Below are 25957 nucleotides of genomic sequence, written 5' to 3' on the forward strand. Positions count from 1 at the left end.
ACTACCAGAACACAGTGCGTATGCAGCGGTATTTCAGATTTTACATTCAATTTCATTTTAAATTTCAAACGATTCATCTTACGCGTCCTAAAAATGATGAGACGATTTTCCTTTGTTAAAAGACCAACAATTTTATGCTTTACTTTGCATCAAATACGATCCTATTGTAGTTGAATACAGTGTATTTTGCAATATGAGATGAAAAAATGATGTTGGTGACAAGCTACAAAGTATATGACATGTCTTAAATGGCATTGTTACTCAGCATTGACAGAGAGTGACCTACTAATATGTAGGTACTATGAAAGTATGACTTGTTCTGCACCAGGCGAAATAAACGAAAACCAAAACAACTATTCTTTGGGCTACATACCCCGTCCAACATTGAATTACATCCCCAAAATTTGGAATACACAACAGAATCAGTTTAATGTTTTAATTAAGAAAATCATAAATGTGACATTTTTATTTTCTTCTTAAGAGATGGACTTGGGAGCGAAAAATTTCATTTTCGTGGCGTTTAGAGGCTGGTTCATGTTAGAACAAATTTGAACATATTTTTGCGAAATCGCAAAGTTGTTCGGACGAAATTTTGTTGTTCACATAAGTAAGAAGTATTATGGGAAAATATTTATCAAATCTTATTCTTTGTTGTCGTTCTGTATTACCCTGCATTGTAAATTACGTCAAATACATTCATATATAAATTGTTATTCATTCTAGAATAACTAACTCATTTTCTAATATCAAATTTCTAAAATCTTGTCTCTTCTTCTACTTCAATATTTTCATAACACTACAAGTTCGATTTTTACGTTTTGTTTTAACTATTTTTTATTAATCATTAACTACTTGATATAATAATTTCAGTATTAGTAAACTCAATAATTTTAGGGACAATTCTTTATTCTATGTTCACAGAATATTATGTATAAAAATAATAACTTCACATTCGAAAAATTTATTACTACTATTATTACTTCATACTAAATAATATTTAAGATGTAAAAAATATCTTATTCGTTCATGTGTGTAGGTAAAAAGGTATGTTTGTCATTCACAAAGGAATAAATATGCATTAAAAGTTAGGTTAACGACCGAATATTATTAAGTTAAGATTCACTCTCGATAAACCTTTGTGGGTCAGGAACGGTCTGAAAAAGTGTTTAAATAATGATTTGAATTTTTTTCAGTGTAAATATATATTTTTCCCTTATTATAACTGAATCAACCTATATATTTTTTATTTTCGCAACAGTGCAAATGTCGTTTACATTTAAATTTAAATAAAAAGAAGATATATGCAGCTTTTTTAATTTTAGAGCTTTTAAGCCGTCCTCCCCGTTAGATAATCCAACTTTAAACGAAGGGCGTTGAACAAACCAAAAAAAAACTTGTTCCGTACACCCCTCACTTTCGCCCTGCTTGGGAGTACCAACTTATTTGAAATGCAAAGAGTATCTCAGTTTCATGAAGTTTAGGCGGTTTTTTAGGAATGCCTGCTAAAACTGAGATTTATTGCAAAAGCTTCCCAAGTTATGTATTCAAATAGGAACGTACAAAGCGAGCATTTCCTTCCAAATAAAAACAAAAAACTGGGGGTAAGCGCCCGCTTAAATTATACAACAAAATAAGTTGGAATTTTTTACTAAAAATTACCATAATTCTTGGAGTATGCAATATCCGATGGATTTTTTTTAAATACAATCCATGCAATACGCAGTAATAATACAAAGAAAAACTAAAAATAAAACTGAAATTCTTAATGGAAAATTAAGTATAAAGGTGCGTGCAGACATGTTTCAATGCATGTGGTACTCCTAACTTATTTATAATTAGGTATTTTGCGAGATGAATTTATCACACCCTTCATGTAACGACATCCTCAAGTTTTAATTTTCTTACGACGTAACGACGTTCGCCACGAGGAGTCATGCCGATCGATTTGCCATTATCGAAATGCAACTAAGCGTGTTCTAATAACAGCAGTTGATCAAGGGTGGGTGGGTTAGCAATTTCCGTTTGATTAGACGTTACAGATGAAAAACACGCCGCAACCTACAAGCATCGACGATCGTCTTTTGTTTCCGATGAATCCCAATGAAAATGGTTTAGTTTAGCACAATACAGTTTTTGCGGAACCAAATATTGTCTCTTCACACAGATACAAATACAAATAATAAAATTTTGTTCCAGCTACTATGTATAACATGTAATCCACTAGTTTTGTGCGAATAAATTAAATTTAAAATAATTATGCATGCATTTTTAATAGAAAACTTGTTGGGGACCGCTGGCTTCACACTTACGCATAACGTAGATCAACTATGCAGTGTTGCCGGTGCTACAGAGAATTACTCTGCTCATCTTTACAGTTAATGTGTTAACTGTCACAGACTATGCGATAATTTCGGTATACAATGTATTCTTTTTTTTTCTAAAAACGAATCTTTTGAAAGAAGAAATATCTACAGTAACGGGAAACGACTTCGTCATGCGAATTTCCAGTTTTCATAGCCGCCCCGTACTTATGCAGATTTGTCATTCGATATAGCGGGAGTTGACAATAAAAATAATATGTTCGCACAAGCAATTCCAATTATCAGCTGATAATAATTAGGGTTTTTTATACGTACCTAGCGGCTACGTGGCTTAGACCAATATGCTTTTGAATAGTTGTATAATAAACTACTTAATCGATTTCAAAGGTTACAATTGTTATTCAGAAAAATGCGGATTGCGATCAATTAAATCAAATTATTCCATTACTTAATTAACATTAATTAATGTTTTATCTGCATGTTTCCTTTTTTTAAGTTTGTCTCGTGGCAGCAACTACGTATTTTGTTGTTAATTTTAACGATTTTCAATCAACTAATCAGAGGGAAAATAAAATATTTGAATAAAAAGTATTTACCCGTTAATAATGTTTTTTTTTTGTGACAAAAACAACGGGAACTATAGATTTGCATTTTCTAATTTACACTTTTTTTTTTAATGAATATTTTAGGGTTCTTGGTTTAATTTTAATTTGTTTTTAATCTACTTAAAAGGTATATTCTTGTCAAAATTCGCTGCACTGCTTCTTTTTCGAGAAAAACAACAGAAACATTTGTCCTTTTTCTGGCAAATGAATCTATTTAGCGAATTTTAACAGCAGGTATAGTCTTTCCGATCTCAACTGAGGAACCAAGAGGTTGGCAGTATGTACCAGGCTCGGTCGCTGACGCAGCAACTCGGCATTGAAATAATTGAAAAACTTGTTCCCATATTTATTTAGCCACACCCATATACAGGTCTGGTCGAATTAAACGTGGAGGTAGTAGAAATGTATACGCCCAATTGAGGAATACGCGCGCGGGCAAACGGCGTACACAGACAGTCGAACTGGTCGACTGGGCAATAAATCTCAGCTGTTGACAAGTGGTTGACTAATTGCCTAGCCGTGCAGTGCAGCAATGCGGAATTTGGTGTGATTCAGGTAATTTTAATTTATTATAGGCACCTTTTAATCATTCACATTACAATTGCGATGGGGAGAAATAAGAGGGATATTTTGTTTACTAATATTATCACAACATGGCATTTTGGAGACCTTTTGAAACGGAACAAAACGAAATTTACCATCAACATAATAAAATTGTTTGAGGACATAAATAATTAAAATATGTTGTTGGCCAAATAAACACATAATAGAAATTTTCTATACCTTATATACAAACTATTATAATTTTTTACCTTTAGCAGAAAACTTTTTTAGGGACGCCTATGCAACTCATTAAATTTTATTGGTAGGCGTTTTTATACATGTTCAACTGACTTCGGAAAGACTATAAAGGCGGAAGTACATAAAATCGTTCTAAGGATTGCAAAATTCTAACCTTAAAAAAAGTTGAGACCTAATATTTTCCTAGTTTGTCATATACCAGAAATATGTGACAGCGTAGCTTATAAACTGATATTTATACCAGACTATTCAGGGACACTCAAAATAGATGTCAATGCATGGCAATTAATTTTGTAAACAATTTTAACATTTTGTATTTTGAAAATTCAAGATGATAGACCCACAGTAAAATGTCACTTTTTAATATTCCATTACCCCTAGAATTTGTTATTTGTCATTCTAAAACACCGTAGGTTAAAGAATTTCACAAAATAAACACGTAATTTCCACTCAACTTAATTTTCAACATTTGCACTGTTTATTTGAATTTGAGACTCCATATCTTTCCCCTCCACTCTATTGTCTTTCCACAAAGGGAGAAGTTGCTAATTAACAGCTCATTCTGGTAGATGTCTAGCAAAACTCATATTCAACGCTAATGTAAATTGGGAAACACATAGTTATAATTAATTAGAAGCCTATATTATACCGCAGCCAAAAATGTATAGTACCTAAACTAATATAAACAGCTTTGAAAACATTGTAAATAATAAAATTTGTAAAAACATAAAACAGTGGGAACTAGTCTTAGGTTCAATAAATTGACCAATAAATTTTAGATGTGGAACCAGTGAGGGCGGAAAAAATTAGGCACAAAGTATTGAAAAAAATATTAAATATAATTGGGTAGTTTTATTTTAATAGATACTATTGAAATATGGGGAAAATGTACTCTACATGATTATTTTTTATTATTCTAAAGGTCCGTGGTCTTAAACTTGGGCAATAAATTGGCCAACATGGCAAATTTCGACAATACCTTGGACAATTTATTGGATCAAAAACTGTTAAACTGGAAACAGATTTTAATTATTACCAAGATTGTCGTACAATTTGGCGCATTAATCGAATAGAATTCTTAATTATTCCAACTCGAGAATTCTTCCCTAACCAAAGAGAATGACGGACTCACCTGCACCCTCTGGCACTGGATGAGACTCTGGGTGTGCGTCAGTATCCTGAACACGACGTGCTCGATGGTGGACTGCTCCTCGAATATCATGCGGGCCAGGTCCAGCAGCACCTGGTTGCGCTTGATCTCCAGCTGGGACTTCTCGTAGAGGTGCGCATTCCTGAGGCCGATGCCGCAGAACTGGAGGTAACTGGAGAACACTTCCTCGTCGGACTTACTGAAGGGCTGGTCGCCCACCTTGTTTATGACCTGGAAAGGAACGAGAGGGTCAGCGGGAGGTGTTCCGCAGGGAGCGCGGCTAGGGCCGCTACGGGATAAATTAATGTCGAAGCGTTGAGGTTTGGTAGAAGTTTCGAGCCACTTTCTCAGCAATACATTTGCATTTTTAAGTCTATTGTTATTTCGTCGATTGTCGATATTAAACAGTATGCGTTTTTTCCGATATCAAGGCGTGAATTTGAGGTAAGTAATTTTCAACCCTTGTCATATCGAAAACAGTTGAATGTATAAAAAATTATAAATAAAAAAACCTTACATCTATAAGTTCCTTCCAGTAGTTTTCAAAATTTAATTGTTTTCAAAAGTTTTCAAAGAAAACGTGTATTCCAAGCTATATTGATCACCCTGTACAAATTAGTCAATACGACGCAGCATAAAGGTTAAAGTTTATTATACCTTTTTTTGGGCAACTTCTTTTTTTTTTAGAAAACTTGATTGTACGTGTAAAAATGACATGTCATATGACTGTTTAAGTTTTATATTTGAATGAATAAAGACGCAAAAATATTGAAAACAGACAGACAATAGAAGCTGAAAAGTTAAACTTGTATCAAGTTTTTGCAGAAATAATCGGGAAAAAATCATTTTTAACTGAACCAAACATGTTTTTTTTTAATTTTTTTGGGTCATTTGCCAACAGTGAAAAAATTTAAAAAATTCAAGATTTATTTCAATTCTTTGAAGGTGGCAAAATACTAACAAAATAAAGAATAAAAAACAAGAAAACAGGAAATAAATATAGTCAAACACAACCAACCAATCAACAAAACAAGCCATTTACTTCAATCTCTCGTAAAAATAAATAGGAAAAAAACATGTTGAAATTCAGGCATTCAAAAAAAATGTCAAAAAGCTATCTGTCATACAGTGATCACAAAAAAATCTATTTTTAGGAAAAAAAATTAAACTTGGTATGGAACTTCAAAACTTGCCAATCTTTGATATTAAATCAGCTTAGAATGATTTATACAAGTAGTCAAAACAAATTGTGAACGTTGGTAAAAACCAGTTAAAAAAGAAAAAGTTCGTAAAATGTGTTGCAAAAGAAAAAGAAGCTATTATCAAAATGCAAAGGTACGTTCTGGTAATGGCCTGTTTACAATTTTTTAATTAAATTATCAATATTTGAACATTGTTACAATTACAATAGGTTTTTGAAACGCTATATCTGAAAATAATTTTGTAAGTATTTGGAAGCCTATACGAGCTCAGATTATTCAGTATAGTTGTTAAGATGTCAATTGGAACCTGTAAATCTTAAAGCACAGGACCATAAGCACTTCTCCTGAAATTTCTTCTTATGCTTTGACCATGATGTGTCTCGTAATTTATACTCGAATAGCAATTCGGCGAGTCCGGTATTAGAAAATTGACGATTTTACCAGATGTAATGCGGCGCACAATTTATAATATGTATAAAGAAAATAAATAATAAAGAAAATAAAGTTCCTACGATTCGAGATAAATTAAGCGATTATCCTGATTATAATTATAAATCTTTAGATATTTTACGACATACTTTATTACAATGCGATTTTAAACATAAAAAACTTGACAATCGTATGGTAATTATATGGTAATATAGCTCGGAATACAGTATATCTAGACGAGACGGGGCTAAATTTTTCTGGACGTCTATGGATTCCGTAGAATTTATGAGTTAAATGTTTTTATGCTGTTCCAATTGAGATCGTAACAACTATAACACCGTACAAAGCAGCTGGACCATTCATTCAAAATCTATTTCAAGAGAGCACGAGAAAAAATTTGAATGCCAAGGAGACATGACTCATCCCGTATTATATGGCAGGCGCCAGCTAGCGGATACACGTCTTTAAATTGAACGGCTCGGTAATAAATTCAAAAAACAGCATAGATATGACAGACCAGAGAAAATATTAGCAAACAGTTTCATACAAATAAGTTTAGTTTTGGAGCCAGTGTGCCAGCGTTGTTAGGAGTATATGCATTGCTGCTTCAAATTTCATTAAAATCTTGGCGAAGAGCGAATATGTTTGGCAAGACTCCGCAGCACCTTGGATTGTGCCGGGCGGATATCCGCCAAAATGAAATTCCGTTATTATCTTTAGGATCCGATTTTAAATTTTAAATACAATAAAGTGCACTGGAAATTACTAATTAACGAAAAAAATGACACGCAGTGTTTCTGAAAATTCCACCGATAAAATTTTGGTACGTGATTTATTTCTCCGATAGTAAAGTTTTACAGATAGTTTTTGTTTTCATCTGTTTCACTTTTTTTGATAGACTGGTGACCGGTTTTACATCAGTTGACTTAACTATATTATTATTGTTATATATATGATCATGCTCACTGATTTTGATAGTATTCATTAAAAAAATTGTGCAAATTTACATAGACTTTTTTTGTCCATGTATACAGGGTGATTCAGAACTTATAAAAAAATGTTGGATGTACAGGGGACTCTTACAAATACAATTTTGTACAGAAAAAATCAAAAAGGGCAGTTCAAAAATGATTTAAAAATATACTTATGCACGGCACTGGAAACTGGTCCACTGTAAAACATGACCTCGCAGAATGCGACCGGCACGGTGGGCGGCAAAGTGTGACAAAAACTTGCATCACCATACATTAAAACGATATCCATCAACTCCGCCAGAGTTGCTATACACGCAAGCCATTTTTTACACTAACTACTAAAAAACTATTGTAAACACTAACGCGACGACGATTGCAAAATTTGATTTCAGTATTCGCTGAGGCCACGTGGCTCTCCACGCGTATTACGACTGACGCTAGAGACTACAATTGTTCAGGGATGTAATACTTGAAAGCACTACAATTCCAATAATTTTTTTCTCGGAAGCTATAAGGATTTTACTAAAATTTTTTTACGATATTGACTCAGTTTCTCGTGCCGCATCTATTTCCAAATTTTTTTTGGATAAGTTGTGCATCACCCTGTATATTAAACACATGTAATACGTTAAGTTTCCTTTTAGGATGTATTGTTACTTTTAACTTATACTTATTTATATATTTATATTTTAATATATATCAGTTCTAATATTTTGCGTTTCTACAATATTTGATGTAAATAAACACGAATCAATGTGAAAGAAACTACACTGTCCTATTTCGGGTCAACTAATCAGCTTAATTATGTAATCACGTGTTACCTGTAAGTGTATGTAGAGAGTTCTGCTAGCGGTTTAACAGACCATCATGTTTAGATTCATTTGCGGTGTAGTAATGTCTTTAACTACCTCAATACAGGGTGTTTATTAAGTACGTCTGCAAACTTTAAAGGGTGAATCTTTGACTAATTTTAAGATAAAAGGTTCATATGAAAGTTTGTATAAGTACTTAATAAACACTTTGTATAATATAGATATATTTTAAATTCTAAGGAATTCTGAAGGATAAAGACGTTACTAAAAAACGTGTATAAAATTAAGTACTAGGTACAGTATTTAGTCATTTAAATAAGAATTTTGTTTTTTTACTGTGCTAAGATTTTATTGCACTGGAATTTTAAGGTCATAATTAAACATTTTCTATATTATATTAATTACAGGAAAAAGTGCAAAATTTGTAGATTAAATAATGCAACGTCAAAATAATCTAGTGTGTAACTTTACATAAAATTTTTAAGTGTATCCAAATAGTTAAATATACAAAAATTCTTATGTAGATTCCGCTGGTCATTAAAGAATGTGTTGCATTTACCCAAATTGAAAGGATGGTCTTAAAAAAATGTCTAAAAAATAAAAATGAGAACAACAAAAAAAATAAATTTTGTCACCCCATATCCCAATAATGAAATTTTAGTAATTGTTCTATATGTCCTTGCAAATTTTTTAGTGTAATATTTTTTCCGTTATAACGATAAATTAGCTCCAATAAAATTTTATTGACAAGACTTATTAACGTCAATAATAGATATTTTCTAATGTACTCATTATATCTAAAATATTTTTTAAAGCATGGCTATTAGAATTCCTTAAAACCCGAATTTTAGCAACAATTTTAATAGTTAAATTACTTCGTTATAGCATCGTTAACCTGAAAATGGATGTCCGACCAAGAAAGACAGTCCGGGTCGGAGGCACGTCTCTTACCCCCGTTTAAATTTAACGTACGTCTCTGTTCGGGTCGTATTTTAAGGCGGATATATGTCCAGAGTACATTTTCCGTCTAGGTTTTATATCTTCAATTCATCAAGTTATTTTCATGGCAGTAAAAGAGAAAATAAACCAGAACCTCATGTTTGCCTTGATGTGTCTATTCTAGGTCCGAGAAATAGTCTTTAGCATCAAGCCGGCCGTTACTCAAGTAAAAAACATTTGCCACTTACTTGTGCTACCCCTATGACGTCACCATTCGTATCCTTGATGGGCATACATAGAAGAGATTTGGTTCGGTAGCCTGTCAAGGCATCGACGTCATGGTTGAACCTTTCATCCTGAAACAAAAGACGTGTTGTAACCACAATTACAAAAAATAAAGAAATAAAAATATAATTGTATACGCGTACTTCAAAGTGGGAGCAAAGTATTTCATGAAAGGAAAACATTACACAGGGTGACACTAATTTCTACTGTAAATCTTTTGCAGGATGTTCTTTGCTCAACTAATGTTAGAGGAAGTTTAACATTTTCCAACAGATAGAAGTGTAAATATTTTTTTGTTTATCACATCTAGAAAATTGATGGTTTCTTTCATTCTTATTATGTTGCTAAGTTAGCAATGTCAAAAGCAGCCAATAGTAGTGGCTGCTCGCTTCAATATACAATAAACAAAATAATAAAATATTAAGTTTGCTTGTCGTTACTTTTTGAAATACCCCTGTACCAGCACAAAAAACGATTAGAGAGATATTTCCGCAGCGACATCAGTTTTTTTTATCCAGAGACCACCTTGAACGAGTATATTGGCAACAAATCGTATCTTTATGTGCACAAATTGATGGCTTTGTCATTACTATACATTGTAATCGTTACGAGAGAACAATCGGTAATAACACGCCATTTGTTTGTGTACGCGACATTAACATGATGATTTGTTTATCAATGTACGTATTTGTCGAATCGTAAACCGTTCGCAAAAAAATAAGTACTCCCCAATGCCATCGACGAAAGCATGACGGAGACTATAAAGTGTCTTTATCAGTAATTTTATATTCTTTGCAGGCAACATCATAAAAGTACAAATGTAATAAAAGACACGAAATTCGAGTTGTGAAGGGAATTAATTAAATTTTCGAAGTTGAATTGTGTCCAAAAAATTTCAAAATGTGAAATTTTCCCTAATAGTCCACAATACAGTCCCCTCCTGGAAAGTTGATTACCAGATACTTTATAACTCGTGAGAGGCTTCGTTTTGACGAGTCTTATCACATTTTTCCTCTGCGACTTTTCTCGATTCTCTCCGCTTTTTCCAAAAAAGTCCAAAAACATGGCAATTTCTCGGAATCTTGAAAAGTCAAGACAACATCTCTTTTTTTTTTAGCTTAAGTTACTGGAAATTTTGTTGCAAATGCCGATTTAAATTTGTCCGACAGAAATTCTTCCGACATTGACGTGTCTACCGGCTGAAACATGCCAAAATGACAGGGTATTGAAATTCAATTACTACATAGATAATTTTTAGTAAAATTAATTGTAAATAATTCAGTCAAAAAGTATTGTTGTCCGACAAATTTCAAGCCGCGTTTTTTCAGTCCGACAGCTGGAAATCGGAATTTTCACGGGGTATGATAAATCGATTACCACGTCGGACAAAAATAACACACGATAGAAAAGTGTTTTTTATAATCAAAAATTGTAATGTCCGACAAAAACATATCCGCAAATCGTCAGTCCGACAAAAAAAAGATGAAACAAATTTCGTAAAAAATGTGCACATGTATTTATAATTATTAATAAGGTATTTTCATGTATTAAGCAAAATTCCATATAAATATTTGTTTTTTCGTTTTACTCTTGTAATTGTAATTGTAAATCTCTTATACTCAATTGAGCCAAATATAAATATCGAGAAAAGAATTAAACGATTTCAAAAAAGTATGTATGGTGTAAAAAAATATGCACAAAAGTTTTGGGATTTTCTTTTAGAAAAATAGGAAAATTTTTGTAAAGAAAAATAACAAACGCGAATGAAGACTTGAAAGGGAAGAGAAGAAGAAGCATAATATAAATTTATTTAGAAATAGTGCATTATGCACTAAGATAGTATGGTGGTGACTTGTTGCCCATGATTGTACTATACTGGTTTACTACTAAACCTGTTATAGTTGCTACTACTCATGAAAGTAACATGAGGCGGGAACTTTTAAAGTATTATAGGAGAAAATAGTTTGAACATGTTGAATTTTGTATTTATTAATCGTCTCAAAAATAACTTCATTTGTTTATAACTTAAATTTTTAAGCATAAAATAAGCAATATTATAATAATTTATTTGAAACAAATAATAATTTACATAATAATAATTAACCATTAATAAATATGAAATTTTTGGAGTGAAAAAATTAAATTTCATCACGATTATTGATTTATTGATTTTTTAATAATTTGCGGACATTAAATCGTCGGACACTTATATCACTATTTTGTACAGTTAATTTAAAAGTGGAAAAAATGAAAATTAGATATGTGGTAATCGATTTATCATACACCGTGAAAATTCCGATTTCCAGCTGTCCGACTGAAAATACGCGGCTTGAAATTTGTTGGACAACAATACTTTTTGACTGAATTAATTATTTACAATTAATTTTACTAAAAATTACCTATGTGGCAATTGATTTTCAATACCCTGTCATTTTGGCATGTTTCGGTCGGTAGACACGTCAATGTCGGAAGAATTTATGCCGGACAAATTTAAATCGGCATTTGCAACAAAATTTCCAGTAACTTAAGCTAAAGAAAAGATGTGGTCTTGACTATTCAAGACCCCGGGAAATTGCCATGTTTTTAGACTTTTCCGAGTGGAAAAGCGGAGGAATCGAAAAAAGTCGCAGAGGAAAAGTGTGGTAGACTCGTCAAAAAGAAGCTCCTCACGAGTTATAAAGTATGTGGTAATCAACTTTCCAGGGGGGAGAAGTCCAATTTCTCCCAATCCTTTTATTTTTTAAAAAATGTTTCGAGGTCAAACTTTTTCACCTCATCTTCAGGTCCTACAAGGATATCACAATTACAGGAATCAATTGCAATATCCTTGTAGGACCTGAAGATGAGGTGAAAAAGTTTGACCTCGAAACCGGTAGTCTTTAAAAAAAAAATTAAAAGGATCGTGAGAAAATGGTATTTTCTTCTTATTTCTAAAATAAGTTATAATGGAAAACTCACATTTATCAATTTTGAATATTTATTTTATTTGCGTCAGTTTCTAATAAATCTTATTGGATTTAATTGCAAATTTTAGGTTAGGATTAGGTTAAAACTTAAACTCTTACAGTATTTTAAAAGTAATGCAGTGAAATCTCCCTTGGGCGGACACCAACGGGACCGACTGAAAGTCTCCCTTCAAGAGAGGTGTCCGCGTAAAAGAAATATGAAAGAAAAAACCGGTTTTTTAATGAAAACCGTAATTAAAGAAATTGGGACATTTAAAACGTATATGTATGCAAATGTTTTTAAAATGAAAAAAAATCTTAAAACTTAAGGAAAAAATAAGGACTTGTTACCTTACAAAATACATACAAAATATAATAGAATATAGTAATACATAAAATGAATTGAAATGTCACTTTAATGACGCAAAAATGTATGTATTGTGGTTTGTCTCCTCTTTTTCTTTAAATGGCGTTCAAAAATCGTATTTCTAATTTGAAAAGAAGCTCCAAAGACTCGGTAAAATATTTAAGCTGATTGGTTAGGGTAATAGCTTCACCATAATTTGGAATAGCCTATGTTGGTACTGGAACCTCATCGACATCAGAATCTTCGGAAAATTCTTGTATTTCAACTGGATTTTCAATTTTTAGTCCTGAATCTGAATTTTCAACATACAAATTTTCATCTAGGTTTAAAAAATCATTAAGGTTTTCATTATCAGTCAATTCCAACAAATTCTTATTTTTGGATCAGATGTGATATCCTCAGTTAACTGATCTTCAGTTTGCATATTTTCATGGTTAAATCCTACTTTTCGGAAGCAATTTTTAACTGTTTCCCATTTTATTTTGTTTTTGTCCGTTTAAGAGAATATTTTCTTGTGTCCGCGTCCATTCAAGAGAATGTCCATCCAAGAGAGAGTTAACACAATGCAAATTATATGAGAGTCGTTCGGGACCATGAGAAACTCTCCGTCCAAGGGAGGTGTCTGCGAAGGGGAATTTCACTGTTTTTGCCAATAGATCAATTTTGTAATACCTGCGCATTAATATATTTCAATTAAAATTATTTTATTGTTATATTCCGACGAGCCGCCACTGTCCCATTATCGAATTGTCGCGCCGCTTTGCCATATTTTGACTGCCCAGTTACGATATGGCATAACGAGGTGGTTCGCGGGTGGTCCCTTGCAAATAAAATGGTTATAACTTTTACGGTTTGCTAGTTTGGACGCGACGTCGAAGGTGTATCGCAATAACGAGCAATTTTAGGAGAGACGTTTTATAACCGATAAAACTTTATGCGTCTCTAAATTTACCCTAGAAGGGTTGCGTTAGGCGTTTTAGCACGCAAATGCTTAACGACATTCGCACGGGAGGAATTAACGGCACTTAGCTTTGGGTTTTACGAATCCCCTTATTTTATTGCCAGATTTTATCAATGGCTGTATACACGCAGAGAAATGATTGTTGAAGTAAATACATACAGGGCATCCCAACGAAAATTTGACCCCCCCTATAATTGGAAAACCGAATAATATTTCAAAATTCGCGGAGACCCGTCGATTTTTGTTCTTGGGGGGAGCTTTTTTGACAGTCAAGCCAACTCGATATGTTCATCCCCCTAATGCCTAGCAACCCCAACTTAAAAATTTCAAATGCAACTACCCCACTTGTGGCACATCATTTTAAAGCCCTTTTCATTGCGAATACAGTGACGTACCGTTTTTAGAAATCGGTTGAGATTTGACAGAATTATTGGTTACAAACGAAAAGATGACAAACCAACTTACGCGTAGTAATTTCTACACAAATGCCCACCACTAATAAGTTTTTCATCTACTACACATGACCGCATTACCTAATTGTTATTGATGTGTCTATCAGTTTACAAAAAAGTCAGAAATGAAATAAAAAAGCTGAAGCAAATAATAAATCAGATTTATTTGATGAATTGCTCAAAATGACCCCCGTTAACTTCCAAACAATAATACAGTCTGTTTTCAAATTCTGTTCGAACATTATTAAAGACATCCGCAGTTATTAATCGGCATTCTTCTACAATTCTCTGACGTAGCACTTGCAATGTTTCCGGCTGAGTGGCGTACACTCGTGATTTTAAATGACCCCACAGAAAAAAGTCCAAAGGGGACAGATCCGGAGATCTTGGTGGCCATTCGACGGGACCTCTTCTGCCAATCCAATGCCCCGGGAAATGGTCATCCAAAAATTGTCGCACAGCAGCAGCATAGTGCGGGGGCGCACCATCTTGTTGGAAGGTTATTTCATTTTCTAGTAAATTGTCGTCACTTTCTAAAATCTCTGTTATCCTAGGATCAATTGTACTTTCCAATAATTCTAGATAGGTGTTTCCATCGAGATTACCTTGGATGAAAAATGGTCCAACAAGATGGTCGCCCAAAATGCCTGCCCAAACATTCAATTTTTGAGGTGTCTGAGTATGAAATTCCCTGATTAAATGCGGATTAGTATCACTCCAATAACGACAATTGTGTCTATTCACTTCGCCATTCAACATAAATGTGCATTCGTCGGAGAAACATGTATTGTAGAGAAGATTTGGATTCAGTAGAAGTTGTTCACTAAAGTATTCGCAAAATTGGTTACGGCGATCAAAGTCATCTTCATGTAACTCTTGAACCAGCGTCATCTTAAATGGATGAAACTTGTGTTTTTTCAAAATTCGATGAACACTGGAACGGGATACGCCAGAAGCTTGAGACACAGTTGTAATCGATTGCTTATTATCCATCTGTACATGACCCAAAACTGCCACTTCAACTGCTTCATTTCGAACTGGCCCAATTACTTCACGTTTCTTGTTTAAAAGCGAACCTGTTGCAACAAATTTGTCAATCAGGTGTTTAACGTACTGGTGGTTTACATTTTTTTCAGGATGATTGGCATTAAAAATTCGTGCTGTAGCTTTAGCGCAATCGTGATTTCGATAATAAATTGCAACAATTTCTACTCTTTCCGCGATAGAATAAACCATTTCGAACACACGTTAATACTTTCAATAACGGCTGAAACTAACGATTTCTTGGTCACAAGCAAAAAACACCGACTTTTTTTGTAGTACTGATTTTTTGTTATTTTGAAAAGGTCTGAATTCCTATAAACTTAAGTATCTTCTACTAATAACTATTTTAGTATCTAGTTTTATTTGCTTCAGCTTTTTTATTTCATTTCTGACTTTTTTGTAAACTGATAGACACATCAATAACAATTAGGTAATGCGGTCATGTGTAGTAGATGAAAAACTTATTAGTGGTGGGCATTTGTGTAGAAATTACTACGCGTAAGTTGGTTTGTCATCTTTTCGTTTGTAACCAATAATTCTGTCAAATCTCAACCGATTTCTAAAAACGGTACGTCACTGTATTCGCAATGAAAAGGGCTTTAAAATGATGTGCCACAAGTGGGGTAGTTGCATTTGAAATTTTTAAGTTGGGGTTGCTAGGCATTAGGGGGATGAACATATCGAGTTGGCTTGACTGTCAAAAAAGCTCCCCCCAAGAACAAAAATCGACGGGTCTCGGCGAATTTTGAAATATTATTCGGTTTTCCAATTATAGGGGGGGTCAAATTTTCGTTGGGATACCCTGTATATCGCCTTACTAAAGAACAATAAAAAATAATGTACCTAGATAGGTATTTTTGAATTAAAATACAATATATACGTTAAAGGACTAAACAGTTATTTAAATTTTAAATGTGGTGTAAAATTTAAAACGCGAATTTTTAATGGTATTCATATAAAATGCAAGATAGGTCACATAAAGGGAAGGCAGAGCTTTTATGAAGCATAAACTGTTATTACTAATGGTATTAAATTTTATAATCTGTATACAGGGTGTTTCTAAAATAGGGTTCCAAACTTCTGCTGCGTTTATAACTAATTAAAATAAGCCAAAAGTTCCTATTAACATGTGCCCTAAAACGCACCCTTAGGAAGTTATATGCCCTTAAAAGGGCTCAAACAAAACTGTTTTTTTTTTTCAAATAAATTATACTTAAATTTGCCACTCACCACTTTTACTAATTAAACACTGCAAAGCTCAATTGACAGTTTATCAATAACTTAAATTGTTAAGCGTTGTGGCAACGTCAGTCTTTTATTTGCCATGGTAAACAGATTTTTGTAATTTTTGGCCTAATAACTTAAAGAGCAGAGTAATTTTCAAACTCAATTTACTCGAAAACCATTGGAAATATCGATTTGGACAAAGATAATATTTTTTACGTAAAATTGTTAAGATTTTATAAATCTGTAGAGAAAATTGTAAAAAAATTGAAATAAAAAAAATTACGGGCCGAAAACCCCCTTCACCAACCTAAATGGGACGCATATGATTTGCATGTCGAAAAACGGAGTAGCCCATGTTATTTAACGTAAAAAGTTATGTAAGACCCATAAATTTTTTTCTATTTATTTGCGACCGTTTTGTCAATAACAGAAAAAAAACAGTTTTGTTTGAGCGCTTTTAAGGGCATATAACTTCCTAAGGGTGCGTTTTAGGGCACATGTTAATAGGAACTCTTTGGTTTATTTTAATGAGTTATAAACGCAACAGAAGTTTGGAACCCTATTTTAGAAACACCCTGTATACTAAGAGAACAGAATTGTTAAAATTAATAATTCATACAATGTTTAAATAAGTAATGCTAACAAGGCAACAATTATAATTCAAGTAATGGAATAATGAACACAATAAATGTATATTTTTAACATTTTACATGTTCAGCGAAATATTATTTTTAGCACAGTAAAATTTAAATATATTGTTGAAATCTATAACTTAGAACTATCCCTGTTTGCAAGAAACTAGTATACATACAGGGTGATTCACAACAAAAAAAAATGGGAATAGATGCGTCATAAAAAATGGACATCGCTGGACTACTGTATTAACATTGTTGTGATAGTGTTTACATTAGTTTTTCAAGTGTCGAAAATGGCTTACGTGTATAGCAACTCGGAGTTGATGGATATCGTTTTAATTTATGGTGAAGTAATACAACATTTGCGTTATGGTGAAGCAAATGGGGCCAAAGTTGTAGGAAATTTTCTTGTATTTTCAAAACCATTGAATGTTACACTTCGGAGATACAAGCCGAACATATATTTTTTGTCAGAATATAAATGTACAGGGGTTTCTGTCAGAAAATATAATACGTAAAATTGGCTTGTATCTTCGAAATGCAACATTAATTGAATGTTTTTCTAAGTAAAGTTCTGAAATCATAAGAAAATTTCCTATAACTTTGGCCCTCATCATTTGTGTGTCGCTTTTGCAAGTTTAATTAATGTAATCACTGTTTAAATTAAATTTACACGTGCAATAATCGGTGGTATATTTATTCGGCATCTTAAGACATTTCTATAAAATTTATAAAAGCATTTTCCACATTAATGTGGCATCAAATGCTGCAGTATATAGAAATTTTATAATTTAATGGGTGCTTATTTAAAACAATACTTACTTCTATCAAAATATAAAGAAGAACGTATGGGCATATTTTTTTAAATATGTCACATAAGTTGTAGTCATATTTTCAATGTAAATTGAAGTCATTTGTGTCAAAATCAGTTACCTATCTGAGGGCTACGTTTTAAAACCACTGATTTTCAGGCACCTGAATTGCAACTTACGACACCTTTGGAGACAACTTTTTATTGTGTGAAGGCATTTTCAATAATTAAAATCAATTAAACTGCAGAATGACATCTAAAATAAGCAAATAATCAAACTTGTTAAAATTATTGAGAACTTCTGGCATCGTCCCCGAGTTACATACTACATAAAAAGAGGTGAATAGTTGTGGCTGTAAATGGCGTCTTGTTCCCTTCTCTGTCCCATTTTTTTTATAGTAAATATAAAAATTGTTAGTTCAATTACAGATGATCATCATGTATTTATTTTCATAACAAAATCGTGAACTTTATTGTGAAATTATTCGCAAACAAATGTTTTAAGTGAAATCATTTATTTTCCTGGATTTTTATTTTAACTGTGTTTCTTTTTGTGGAAGCACACAGTAAAAATGAATTAATGGACATAGTGGTAACGTAAGAAAACACTGATAAAAATTGCCAGTTAACTACACATTTTATATGTAGCGATTTCCTAATTAGCCTTGCACCAAAACGTGTAAACAAAAGTAAAACAATCGGTGAAGTCAGCGGTTCCAAAAGAGTTTTCATCGTATCAATGTGGTGAGTCACTAGGTATTAAAAAAATATTCTACTTGCAAAATGTGCTTCTGATTCTTCAAGTTTGTATACACCCTGTATATTTCAAAGGTTACACCCACCATCGGTGCTACGAGCTCCATCGTTATGCGAGCAGCGTTAATTTTAACGTCGCCAACTTTGATGTTAGCTCTAAATTTAAATAACTACTAAAATATACTCGATTATCGCCGAAATTGCGCTTTTCATTAAAGCGAAAACATGGGGCCCTCGCAAAGTGGAAAAATTATCCAAACACGCCGACACAGTGTCGCAATGGAAATTAATGTTTATTTCCAATTTGAAATTAATTAATAGGCACAATGGGATTAGGACAGAAACGACCGTTTCGGTATTTTACTAAAGTTAATTCGGAACTCCAACTGTATGGTTTGTTGAAATTGAGCGAACGAAAAAACAAAGGATTTAAAGCATTTCTAGATCAAGAAAAAACGTACCAGTTCGGACTCATTGAGAATTTAACCCATTGGTAGATTGTAATACAATAAAATACCAAATAAACCTCTGAAATCCCCCTTATTCGACGCCACTGGTCGATTTTTGTTCAAACTCTACTTGAAAGTAGCTATTAACCTAATAGTACTATATCTTCAGTGGTTCTTCAATACGATGAAAAAATACTTTGTCGATTTAAAGTAATAAGAGATTATTATTATTTTGTTAATTATACATTTTTATTTTGTCAATTATACATTTTTAATTACTTTTTGTACTTTACAAAATAAAGTAACGATTCATATTAATCTAGATAGTCACATTTTTGACATTGTCGTTACAAAATTTAAAAATATACTTTTTGTCTTTTTAGATACTCGTATATATTTATTAATATGATGATCATATACAGGGTGTCTCATAATTAGCTGCCAACCCTGAACAGGCCGATTCTATGATCAAAACTAAGTAAAAAAAGTTCATATGAACATGGGTCCGGAAACGCTTCCTAAGGGCACAGGGACCCATTGAAGAGGGAGGAATGGAAATCATTTTTTTGCAATATCTCTCAATCGCGTTGTGATAAATGAATGAAATTTGGTATACACAGCTAAATTTTGATGAGCAATTTGATGGACTAATCCATTTATTTCCACAAGGTCCATTGGGGTGGGTACGGGGGGGCCCTTGGTACTTTGCGTGTGTAACTTTTTCATCTTTGACTTTTTAACAAATTGGACAGCAAATTCCGTTTTCCCGAACTGTTTTACGTTAAAAAGGTACTCTTGTTTCAAATCGTTATCTTTAACGGTTTCTGAGAAAATCGCTCTTGAATTAATCCCACTTTGGTCAATTTCATAGTAATTTAAACAAAAAATAATAATAATAATTTAATACGTAATCAGTAATACACATTATTGATGTAGAACAATTATGATATGATGATTTGTTTATGGCTTTTGCGATGGTAATGCTGCGCGGCAGAACGCGAGTACGGCAGAAGGTTTCCAAACAGAAGGCTGACATCAAGGAGGACATTCCTCACTGTATTCCGCAATTTAGCTGCAACCGTCACTTTTCGAAGGGATCATAAGATGGAAACTTAATTTTGATAACAGACAACAAGCTATTTTAAAAACTGTTCAAAAAACCCTCCACCTTCTCTGATACAAAGTCTTGCCCTACGTGTAACACTTCTCGAAGCTATTAAGATGCTAAAACGGTTTAGACGAATTTCATTGGCTGCATCATTAATACGCTGCAGCAATTCCGAGTACTTTTTATAGTAAAAATAGAAATTTTATTTTCATTAAAACATAAATCTTTTGCCATTGTCTAGTAATACATCGAATTTTTCATTATTATCGTATATTTATGTGGGAGATCATCATATCATCATTGACTAAATAGCCCTATATAGAAACCCACACTGATACACATGTTAGTCTTATTTTTTTGTTTAGTTGATCGTAATATCTGCTATCCCGCATAAAACGTACCTATGTAAAAATTACTCGCGCAAATGCAACACAACCAACCAAATAGTCAAAAAGTATCTTGTATACTCTCCGCTGAAGTCAAATTTCCCATTAAAATGTTCGCCGTACTTTTCTACTCGTGCGATACGAGGTATATCGCGAGCGAACTGGATGAATTTAACATTCATTGCATATTGTTCGCCTATAGTTGCCGAGAAAGCAAATTTCGCCTCCCGTCTAAAGCCCTATTGAATTTTAAAATTGCTGAGTTATCCCGCATGCTCGGCAACGGCGGATTTCCACATTGTAATGCAAATAAGTGTTAAACACAGCGTTAGAGTTACCCTCTTCGATAGCATCGAATAAACGCCATATTACGGGGAGGCCCTCGGAAAACGGAGTATGGATTTTGTGAAATGTTTTTTAAACAAGAACTTTTAAAATGGATTTGTCACAGGAAAAAGTACATTTTCCACAATTTGAACATCTATAGTTTTACATTAACAACAAAATGTTCTTTAGTACATCTTTTTTAAAAAATTGGATAATTTTTAATTGCTAGCTTGTTCGTGAAGTTATTTCTTCTATACCAATAATTCTGGTCTCAAACAGTAAGTGTTTATAACTTTATTTAATGAGAATTCAGGAAAATTATTACAATCAATTTGAATTGCGTTAATATTTTTGATGTAAAGTAAAAGAGAAAAAATATTTATAATATAAGGTGTGAATCATATTCATCGTTCATGACTCTTTGTCGAAGTTTGTTTTTCAATTCAAGGTATACATATACAAGACGTAAATTTGAATGGAAGTGAGCACATCTGTTTTTACAAAATTATTTTTCATTATAGTTTTGCTCTCTTCAATTACATTAGTTTCAAAAGCATTGTTTAAAAAGGCAACAACACTCTTAAGCGCGCACATACAGCTGAGTTTGGGAGCTGCCCAGTAGAGGCGTTAACAAGACTTTAAGTGCAGTTAAAAAAACGATTGACTATTTATATTTGATTTAAAAAAGTTAACTTCATATCACTTAATAGTCCAATTAAATAAACCTTTAAATAGAAATTTTGATCAACTTGCCTGAATTTTTGATATGAGTTAGTTTGTGGTATATTATAACAATAAGTGAAGTAATTTTTTGTGCAACTTCCGGCCAAGGGCGAAATGGCATCTTGACTTTTTTAACAGAGTTAGGGAGGCTAGAAGTTAAGGGAAGATTTCAGAAATTAAAAAAAAACTAATGAATTTTGTAATTTTATTTTTCAATCTATTCTAAAAAATGTAAAGAGACACGTATTTTTTTTAAAGGCGGAAAAACATATTTACGGGGTGAAATACACCAACAAAGTTCGTCCCCCAAAACAGTTTTTTCAAAGTTTCTGAGATTCTAATCAATATTTTGAAATAAAACAAAATGGAAATTACTTATGATAAAAAACAAATATTTTGCAAGTGATTCCGTGTTTGGGGGTTGCTACCCTTATTTTTTATTTCAGAAAAACTATATTTTTTATTTATAAAAAAATCATATTTACTCAAAAAGAATTAAAAATATGATTTATGTAAACAAATTGACAATGTTTCGAGGTTTTCGTTAAAATCTCTGTTTAGGGAGGTGAACAACAAATTTGAAAGTTATAGGTAACTATCTTATTAAAAATTAAAAATAATATCTATTTCTCTGAAAAGAAAGGTTACATTTTTTAGAGTAGATCGAAAAAAATACAAAATTCATTCATTTTTCTGCTTATGATTTTTTTAAATTTCTGAAATCTTCCCTTAACTTCTAGCCTCCCTAACTCTATTAATTTTAATAATGCTAGAAAAAGTCAAGAGGCCATTTTTATGTAGAATTGTATGCTCTACAACTTATTTCTAGCCCTTACCCGTTTTGAGTTATCTTGAAAAACCCCTTTGTTTTACCTTTTTTCACCCTTGGCCGGGGGTTGAACAAAAAATTACTGTCACTTATTGTTATAACATTCCTCAAACTAACTCATATCAAAAATTCAGGCAAGTTGACCAAAATTTCGATTTAAAGGCTTATTTAATTCGACTATAAAGTTATACTCTCTCTAGGGTGCCACTTAACCTTTTTAATTTTGGTCCGATTTAATTCAAAATTATCCCAAAAAATTACTTATTAGATTCAATTTAGGTTTGCCAAATTCAAAGCCACCTAAACTAAAATAAATTGGACTTAAAAAAAATTGAAAATTTATGTTAGATCACGTTACATTTCATTAACTAAGCGCTGTGATGTGTTATTTACTAATACGACGTGTCATTCCCTCTCAACTTCAGCAGTTCTCAACATGTTCGCCGTATTTTGTTAAGTACACGTAAAGTCAGTATTTATTTATACATTTTCACTTCTTTTTGAGTTATTTATAATTTCCAAGTTCCTAAAAAACTTTACATTAATCGAAAGAAATTTACCGTATATTTTTCCAGGCACCCTGTAAGTTATTGTCTCCTAGAATTTCCCCGGGATTTTCATGCAACTATTACAAGCGAAAAGTCGACTTGAAAGCGCTGTTCTCCGTTCATCCGATATTCCAACATTTGCATACGTGTATAGTCGTATTAATATGTATGTCACGTGTTTTGGCTTTATAGTGTGCGCCTGTTTGCCAGATTTTAATATAAAGAGGGGGTTGAGAGAACTGCAAATGGCGACCAACATTTGACCGTGTTATTTAATTTCGTCGATTTGTTTTGATAAAGATCGATTTTGTATATAACTAAAACCAAAACAGAAACTTTTCAAAGCGTACGTTCTGGGCGAAAATGTTTTTGTATCCAAGAATGTAACAAATTTAAAAGTGTTTGTGAAAAATATCAACTTCAAACCGTATAATTTGATTATTTTTAGCTCAGTATATAAAAAACATTTTTTGTAAAAAACAGGGTATCATTATTTGTTCTACACGTTTCCATTTCAATTTAATTTTAGTAAATTTAATTACACAAGGCGTTATTTGCATTTTCATCTGTTGTCATGAATTTTTTCACTGATGTGAGAAATACTTTACTGAAATACTTTAATGAAAAAGTAACTGAAAAGTTTACTTCGGACAAAATCACTTACTCAAAATCAATTTCACTATAAAAAATAACGTTGAGTACATTTTCCTCATTTTTCAATAATATTTCAAATAAAACCTGGTACCTAAATTTCGCAAATCAAGAGCAGACACTGATATCAATTATATTTCAAAAAGCGTAAATTGTTTTTCAATATTTATATTTCAGAAAACTTGAAATGTATTTCAGACGTTTAGTAATTTTTAGCGTTCGTTCATTATACATACATGTATACCAACTGTGTATTTTCAGGGTGTATCTAAATAACACCGAAAAAACGTAAGGGTTGATTCTCTGATGAAAATTAATAGGGGTCTTTAGTTGAAATTTCTTTGACAAAACTTTCTCCTGAAAAGTTACACCCTTCCAAAAATTAAAAAAAAAATTAAATGACATTGACATTTGTTTCTATGGATTCCATTGCAAAGAATAGGCCACTATAGTAGGATCATATTCGATGCAAAGTAATAAATCATTGCCTGTCAAGGGATCCAGTGCAGTACGGTTTTAAGGGGTTTAGAAATTGAATAATTTCTTCATGCATTATGAAGGAATGACGGGATCAGTTCACGTCTGGCACCCCTGTTCCTACAAAAATTCCTTTATTCTCCTAAACTATTTATTTCAAATGTAATTTATCATAAATTTCAGGGGTTTTTTCAAAAAATTTTATACCGAAGATCTCTTTCATCAGAGAATCGCCCCTTACATTTTTACGGTGTTATTTAGATACACCCTGTATAAGTACGTACATATTGCATAAAACTATAATATTGAAATAATGATGAAAATCATTTTAATACATATTTACCGTTTATTTATCAGTACTGCGATTACAAAACTTGTTTTAAAAAATCTATGTTGCGGTTGCTATTGTTACTTTTTATATTTAGGTAGTTGAGTATTTCTGTGACACTGACAAGAAATGTTTTTATTATAAAATATAGGACTCAGTTTTTCCACAATACAAAGTTTATTTTGCTTATAACGAATATTTTTTTTTTGATACTGCACACAAATTCACCTCCTACCCTAAGTGCCTTGGAAAACTTTTTCATTTACATCATACTTAAACATCGACAAAGTCTTATAAAAATAGCCAAATTGTAGAGGTTCATGATTTTTCTCTCTATTGACACCCCCGTAATTATAAAATGCCCAAATCACTTCTATTCAACGCAAAAACGCCCACCAAAACCACTCCGATCGGACCACCCCTACGCCCAGCGGTCGTGACAGAATATTTATTTATGAAAGTGCTTACCTACTATATAACAAGCTGATAAAGTAAGTCAATTTTTCAAAATTTAAACACTAGTTTAATTCGAAATTTTTTTGCACAAATCTATGGAAAATAAAAAAACTAACGAAATAAGTGCATACTTTACATTACTAATATTTAAAAAGCTTAGTGAAGTAACTAAAAATATCCTAATACAGCTCTCTTAAACCTGCCGAATCATTTTATGACACAAGTGAATAAAAAACCTTGTTTAGTATCAAAACGACGTCAATGGTCAATGGTAATACCCTCAAAGCCATTTGATAAAGATAAGGGTCCACGCCCTACAAGTTGTTTCCCGACATTTTTTAACCGTTTAGAACCGAGACAGATAGTCGTCGAGCGTCGCATGATCGCCCGGCAATTTTAATAAAAACGTGATTAAAATAAGAGGGGTACTTTTCCCTTTTCCGGGATTGCTTCCGGTACGCTGGGAACTTTTTAATAAAGCGGAAAGCGTGTTGACTCGAACGTAGGTGCTCGAAACGTTATTTTGTGTTGTTTAATTTGGATACGGGCGGAAGTTTTTGCCGTGAGGAAAGAAGAGGTTTTTTTTAAAGTGATATTTTCGGAAGCGAAAGGAACGTTTAAGGGCGTAATAAGACAGACGCGCGACAAGGGGTGATTTGAATCTGTCAGATATGATCAAGGTTAATAAAAAATCGAGACGCTAGGCGATAAACAATGTTGGATAACACTGACAATTGAGTTTCATTTCAGTTCTTGTTCATTTCACGAGGAACAGTTGAAATAGCGATTTGTTTTCTACGCATTAAACAGGATGCTGAGAAATTTTCCAAAGGGTAGAAGCAAGGTGTAAACATCGAACAATAAAATTAGTACATACATTTTTGTTAAAATTTTATTCGTCGGGAAATATGGCCCCATTACTCTAAATGGAACACCCTGTATATTTAATCATCTGTTGA

General features: G+C 32.6%; 1 protein-coding gene across 3 annotated transcripts in view; it reads right to left on the minus strand.

Moving 5' to 3' along the window:
- The window catches only part of LOC108910480 (dual 3',5'-cyclic-AMP and -GMP phosphodiesterase 11), a 145643-nt gene that overhangs the window by 13503 nt on the left and 106183 nt on the right, over nt 1–25957 (minus strand). For all 3 annotated transcript variants that reach the window (XM_018715081.2, XM_018715084.2, XM_018715080.2), the window contains exons 6-7: nt 9482–9589; nt 4860–5108 (exon numbers count right to left, since the gene is read on the minus strand). In XM_018715081.2, coding sequence (XP_018570597.1) covers nt 4860–5108; nt 9482–9589 — 357 coding nt within the window. The remainder of the gene's footprint in view (nt 1–4859; nt 5109–9481; nt 9590–25957) is intronic.

This window comes from Anoplophora glabripennis, unplaced genomic scaffold (assembly GCF_000390285.2).
Source record: "Anoplophora glabripennis isolate ALB-LARVAE unplaced genomic scaffold, Agla_2.0 scaffold509, whole genome shotgun sequence".
Classification (NCBI taxonomy): Eukaryota; Metazoa; Arthropoda; class Insecta; order Coleoptera; family Cerambycidae; genus Anoplophora; species Anoplophora glabripennis.